Genomic DNA, 6858 nt, shown 5'->3' with positions numbered 1-6858 from the left:
ACTGTTAGAGGACCAGACCCAGATCGGGGCAGCCGCGATTGCCCATTTCCACAAGCAGCTGTTTGCGGGGGAGCGTTCGGTGAACTCCCAGCTCCTACATGTGATTCCTGTGCTGGTGTGGCAAGAAGACAACGAGATGCTCTTAGCCCCCCTGTCCATTGAGGAGGTCCATTGTGTGGTCTAAGCAATCCCTGCTGATGGGCCCCCTGGCCCGGACGGCTTCTCTGGGGCTTTCTTCTCTGCATGTTGGGAAATAATTTTTGTGGACATCCACAAGGCGGCTGTGTTCTTCTACCAAGGGGGGAGGCTACCAAGGGCAATGACTGCCTCCTTGATCTGCTTGATACCTAAGATCCCCTCTCCCAAGGGGTTCTCTGACTTTCGCGCGATAAGTCTCTGCAACTGTGTCTATAAAATCCTTTCCAAGATCATTGCTGCTAGGCTGAGTAAAATACTACCGTCCATCATATCCCCTGAGCAAGGGGCCTTCATCCAAGTGAGAGCGATCTCGAAAAATATCGCTTTAGCTCAGGAGCTTTACAAAGAGATTAACAGAAAGGTTAGGGGAGGGAACATCGTCCTAAAGCTCGATATGGAGAAGGCTTATGACAGGGCAGAGTGGGGTTTTCTGAAGTAAGTTCTACGCCGTTTCAGGTTTAGCCAGGGGTGGGTTGAGTTGGTGGAAAAATGCTGGAACAATTGTTGGTTTTCTGTCCTTGTAAATGGTGTTACGACAGGTTTCTTTAAATCTACGTGCGGTCTTAGGCAAGGGGACCCATTGTCCCCTGCTCTCTTCATCATTTCCATGGAAGTTCTGAGTAGGGGGCTAAAAAGACTGGTCGAACGAGGTTTTGCCCAACCTTTCAAGCTCATGAGAGGGTGCCCCTTACTCTCCCACCTTCTGTACGTAGAGGACACTTTGCTCTTCATGAATGGTGGCTTGGCATCCCTCACGGCCTCCAAAGCCTTCCTAGCCGAGTATCAAGCAGCTTCGGGCCAAGTTATCAACCTTCACAAGAGCAGCTTTTTCAGCTCTACAGTATTTCTTCCGCCAGAATCCGGGCCATTGAGAGGCTGCTCGGGATCAGTCACTCCTCATCCACCCTTTCCTACCTTGGTGTCCCCATCACGGCTAGGAGGCTATTACTGAGTGATTTCCAGCCTTTAATTGATAAGGTGGATAATCGCATCAGGGGTTGGCAGTCGAGGTTCCTCTCTCAGGCGGGCAGAGTCATTCTGATTAAGCACGTCCTTGCCTCAATTCTGGTGCATACTCTATCTACGGTTCACCTGTCGGCCCAGGTCTTATCAATGCTTGAGAAGCGGTTTGTAAAATTTTATTGGGGCTGGGATGCTGGGAAAAAGAAGCTTCACTAGAAGAGTTGGAAGACCATCGCTCACCCGCACAATGAAGGGGGGGTTGGGCATCAGGAAGCCGGCTAAGGTCATGTTGGCCTTTCGTCACAAAATGGCATGGAACATCATTTTCAATAGGGGACGAAGCTTGTGGGGATCCTACATGGCTGCCAGATATGCACGGGACCTGGCCAGCCAAGGCCGCATGTTAAGCCACCCTTCCCAGCTTTGGAAAAAGACCCTATGGCTCAAAAATTTTCTGGAGTCCCATGTCCGTTGGTGTATTGGTGACGGCAACAATAACCTCTAGTCTGTTAATTGGACAGGCCTCGGCCCACTACAGCCTCTGTCTTTGACCCAAATCTCGCCTCATTTGCTTCATCTCCGAGTGAATCAGCTGCTGGGCAGCAACGGACCCCTTCCCCCTTCCGCAGCGCTTACATTCCTCCCTCAGAACGTCATCGATCACATCTTCCATGAGGGCTTCTGCCTGTTGCCAGGGCCGAATTCCCCTTTCTGGCGTCATTCCCCGTCTGGGGCCTTCTCCGTAAGCTCCGCCTGGAGCGTTAGCTGGTCTGGTGAGCCCCGTCAGAGTTGGGCCAGGTGCGTCTAGCATGGGAGAATGCCACCAAGTATCTCTAATTTTCTGTGGAGGGCTTTGAACAATGCCATCCCGGTGGACAGCACGGTCCAGTCCCGCGGTATTCCCCTGGTGTCGCAATGTGTTTGTTGTCAGGACACGCTTGCGTAGAGATACGAGGTTGAGACTCTTCCCCATCTCCTTCTTGAGAGCGAGCTGGCGGTGAGCGTCTGGAATCTTCTTGGGTCCTGCTTCGACATCAATGTACTACCGGCCACCTCCCTAGAAGCCAGGTTAGCCCAATGGTGTGGTGCTCATCTGAACTCTTCCTCCTCACTATTGCTGCATAAGATAGCTCCGGGCATGATGTTGTGGGTGATCTAGAAGGCCAGAAACACTGCTCGCTATGACAGCAAGCCGATTTCCATACATGTCATTTCGACCCATCTATCGTGGTGGCTCTCCACCATTTCTGGCACGGCCTTTTCTCTACTGAGGATCGCTGACAGTCTGAGCTCCCCCCGTCATTTGGGTGGATCTCTGGCAGGGGCGCATCCTGTGGTCGTGAAATGGGCCAAACCTCCTTTTGGGTGGGTAAAGGTAAACGTGGACGGGTCTTCCAGGGGAAACCCGGGTATCTATGGAGGTGGCGGCATTTGTAGAGATGAAAAAGGAGATACCTTGTTTGCTTTTGTGTCTGGCTATAAGGAGGGAACGAACACCTATGCGGAGCTTCGTGCGATTTTGGATGGGATTTCTGCCTACATTTCCAGAGGGTTCTCTAGGGTGGTGGTCGAGTCAAACTCGCAACTGGTGATTGCCATGTTAACTGATAGGGTTAACCCAGGCTGGAAATGGAAGAGTTGGATTTTGAGGATTGAGGCGCTCAGACTAGGTACACAGATTATCTTCTCGCATATTTTCAAGGAAGGTAATGCTCTTGTGGATGGTTTGGCTCGCTTGGGCAACGAGAGCCAAGTTCCCCTCCTTTTTGGTGTGCTTACAGACCTTCCTCGTCAGATTAGAGGTCTCATTCTGGTTGATAAGGTCGGCCTGGGAGCTATCCGTCTTTCCTACAATATCTAGTTTGTTTCTTTTGAGTTTCCTTATGATAGGCGTCCCCTGGTTTTTCTCTCCTAGGGATGCCTGAATGTAACTATTCTCCCTCATCAATGAAATACCATCACAGATTTTTTTTTTTTAAAAATAAAGCTATGAGAGCAGGGAATTGTAAGATTCCTAAGGCGCTTGGAGTGTAGAGGGTGCATCCGAAACTTTGCTAATAATTCTAACTGTGCCAACATTCTGTCCAATTCAAGAGACGTCCTTTATTGAAGCATTTGAAGACAATAGTATGGTTATAATCGGGGACATCTGATAATCTCTTTTGCTTCAAAAGAGTGCCTGGTTTCCCATTTTCTTTTCGCATCTCAAAGTCAAACCGTATCCCACTCCACACATCCAATGATACAAACCATTCACCCACATTCTCTCTTATCTATATTCTTCTCTTTTCATTTTTGCTTTTGTATACTTCTGCGTATCTAAAGGTTAAACCTCTGCGTAGTCAGGCTAAATACGATATTGCTAAAAGTTATGCTTATATCTTAAAAAACTGATCAACCCTAGTAACATAGAGACCGCATGTTATGCGGCTGAAAAATGATGGCTAATCCCTTTATTTTCCATAACTAAGGCCCTTAAGAATCTAAGGGCTCGTTTCGATGGGTGGATTGAAAGGGATTGTCATGACTTTGGATGGATTGCACATATCTCAAGGCTCTTTAATGCTTGGCAGTTGATTGTCCCTAATCCCATTGACTTCCTTGATCCTATGCCCATTACCTGTGTGTGTTTGGACGGTCAGGGTAATCCAGGGATTGCAACAATCCATCCTGTTTGGACAGGCATGGGATTAAGCTTCAATCCCATTCATTCCAGGATAATACACCATAATAGGTGTTTGGAATTGGCAAATGTCCATCCAGCTGTTTGATGACCCTCATGCCTTGTTACTCCTGCAGGGGATTCCGTACGGCCTCCCCACTGTCCACCAGGATGCATGCATTGTATCCACTCCATCCATCCTTTGTAGTAGTTCATTTCAGGTTTTCAGAAGAAATCATTTGCTGAAAAACCATTACCTTGGGGCCAACCTCCATGTACGGATTGTATATCTCCGTTGTCCATCAGTTTTGCCAGATCATTTTATAGCATGGGTCCAAAAGTGAAGCAACTCCAAATCTCTGGTGCACCACACCACAGGAAATAGTCGTTGAACGCCAACCACTAGTATTTAGCATAATGTTTATTTGTCATCCAAACTGTTGCTAAGTTCATACAGACCTGGATGTATCAACCCCATCCATTTTTCTTTTGTGCATTGTTCCAGTAGAAGTAAGATGTGAAGGATGATATTAATTTCTTTTCCTTTATCCATAGTAATTTTATCCTACGACCATTTGGCAGTAAAATAATTATCAAAATAGTCCTGATTAATGGTTTCAACGGTGGAGATCATTATTCTGTGTTGCGGACTAAGTTATGGTCCACATGATCAAAATTTCAGCAGTGCAAATCATTATTCCATTGGTTCGCCTATTTGATGGTTTCCATCCAAAAAATAAGATGCAAAAAATCTGGTGGTAAGTCTAAACAGAGTTAACTCAGTACGGTAGCATACTGAGTAAGTCAGTATGCTAAAAAAAATCCAACAGAACCCAAAAAATCCATAATGTGCGATACTCAATAATACAACACCAATAATTTCTAAAATTTAAAAATTATAAGCAACAAAAAGAAAACAACCAACGCGCCAACCAAAAGGGCCACGAGTTTCTCGCTGTCCGATAGCCCAAGATCGTCAATCAACGTTGCCCTCTCCACCACAACCGTGGTTGGTTGTGTCCTCTGTCGGATAGAGGAGGTGGTCACGTGATGGATGTCCACCTCAGCAAATGAAGCAGCAACCTGACGAATAGGATAATCTGTAACAGGTCTGGACAGTTCCCTAGCCTTTCCGAAATAACTTTCCTAGCATGCCACAGCCTCTTTCCAATTCTTGAAGGCCCTGTGTCTACCCCCACTGAATCCCTCCACTTCTACTCGTGCATCATCCCATGTGACGTATATACCAGGATGACGTCCAACGAGGACAACATAATACTTCTCTTTACCCATCTGCATTGAAATGTGAGGGTTAGTGACGACAAACGTCTCAAATTGTTGATTATGGTAGCAACTTGATGTTATGAAGAAACATAAGAAATCCAAATATGAATTATTTACCCTGAACAAGAATTGAAAAGGTCATTATACATACCATCCTCCAGTAAATCAAGTGTGTGCTCCGTTCCGGCTTAACGTGTATAATGCATGCATTTTGGTAGATATACGAAAAGACAAGTAACAAATAATCTGATATAGTCATAATCACAAAAGTCATAGTGGTAATGATAATCCCAGAAAATCAGCACATCCAAGTCTAAAGTAGCAGTTAGAAAAAAAACGTCACTCAAAAAAAAAAAACCAAACCAAACACACCAACAGTAGAAAGTTATTACATGCCCAGTTTTAAAAACAGATTAAAACAACCATTCATTCAATGTCAGACAGGTCCAACACCTCCATCACCAAAGTGATCACGGAGTGTTTTCTTTAACCACTCCATTCGGTGCTCGGGTCAGAGATTGACAAAGAATGACGCAAGTGACTTGTCCTTACTCAGGATCCGACTAACTTCAAGAAATTCAGAGCCGGTCAGGCCTTTCACCTCTTTTAGCACATCAAGAACCTTGCTTGTGAACCTCTTCGCCAAGCCCAAATTTCATCATTGAGCTGGCTACGGTCTGCAGAGAGGTCCTTAGTACATCACAGGGACGAGGAGGGCGCGAACGTTTCCGTGTACCTGTCCCTCCTCGGTTAATATCAGAATCAGAAGTGTGAGTGGGAGTACTGTGGGAGTCATAATGTACCATCACAGGACTATCCGATGGTAATGGAATGGTCCCTGTGGAGTCTGTTACATAATCCTCGATAGGTCAATAGTATCATCCATATCATCAACCTCTCTCCATGCTTGATTAAGATCTTGCTGAAGATGAGAAGATGATGTTGATGCAACCATACTCCTACTGTCTTGCACATAGTGTCCAGTGGCCTGGTCAGATCCACAAATTACTGCAAGGTCATCCATCCTTTCGATGTGTTTCCCACGGAGTCGTTCGGCACGTGGGTGAGACTGCCATATGAATAAGTCAGTTGTAATTAAGGGCTAAAACTACATAGAGATGTATGATGGGATTTTAAAAACCAGTAAAACTAAGATACTCCTCCCAGACTTCATTCGGAGCCGTGACCACCATCCTCTCATTGTCCCAACCAAACCCACTCGCTGCTAGCATGTCTTTCACTGCATTATACTCTCTTTTATAATATCTCAACCGATTCGACACGTTTTGCCACTGGATGGCTATGTCAGTATGCTTCGTAACTTCTTCAGCCGCAATTTGGTATGCCTCTCGCTTGAAACCATTATCAGTTTTACGCCCTAATGCAACCTATTCGATAAATGTGTCGAACAGAATCTGATCCATAGAAGTAGTCCATTTGATCTTTGCGGCTCTGGATAGAGGCTCCGCTAGAGATTTCACCATCTTCCCACGCGGAGAACTTCGAGTGGGAACTAGCGGTGTTCTTATGGGTGATTGGGTCGATGTTGATGTAACATTAAAGGAGTCTGTCATTTCACCTGAATACGGAGTATGTATGATCTTTTACCAATGTCAATCAAAATCGTGAAAACAACATCTATTAACATATATGCCAAAAAGGGATAAATTCATTGATCATTATCAATATACTATCATCCAACTAATGTAACTGGGTGATTATATTTCCAAAAATTTAAAGTTAAGTAAACT

At 45.5% G+C, this 6858-nt stretch overlaps 1 protein-coding gene across 1 annotated transcript; it reads left to right on the top strand.

Moving 5' to 3' along the window:
* The first annotated feature begins 319 nt into the window (after nucleotides 1-319).
* On the top strand, nucleotides 320-1150 carry LOC131251981 (uncharacterized). The gene is made up of 2 exons (XM_058252949.1): nucleotides 320-633; nucleotides 766-1150. The coding sequence occupies exons 1-2, from the start codon at nucleotides 320-322 to the stop codon at nucleotides 1148-1150; spliced, it is 699 nt and encodes a 232-aa protein (XP_058108932.1).
* Nucleotides 1151-6858: the final 5708 nt, after the last annotated feature.

Source organism: Magnolia sinica, chromosome 7 (assembly GCF_029962835.1).
Source record: "Magnolia sinica isolate HGM2019 chromosome 7, MsV1, whole genome shotgun sequence".
Lineage (NCBI taxonomy): Eukaryota > Viridiplantae > Streptophyta > Magnoliopsida > Magnoliales > Magnoliaceae > Magnolia > Magnolia sinica.
The sequence above is the reverse complement of the archived record's forward strand: the minus strand, read 5'-3'. Positions and strand labels throughout refer to the sequence as shown.

Excerpts from the sequence above, each read along its gene's own strand:
- LOC131251981 (XM_058252949.1), top strand. The coding sequence starts at position 320 with ATGACTGCCTCCTTGATCTGCTTGATACCTAAGATCCCCTCTCCCAAG. Across the intron at positions 634-765 it reads GCAGAGTGGGGTTTTCTGAA|GCAAGGGGACCCATTGTCCC; the intron begins GTAAGTTCTACG and ends GTGCGGTCTTAG.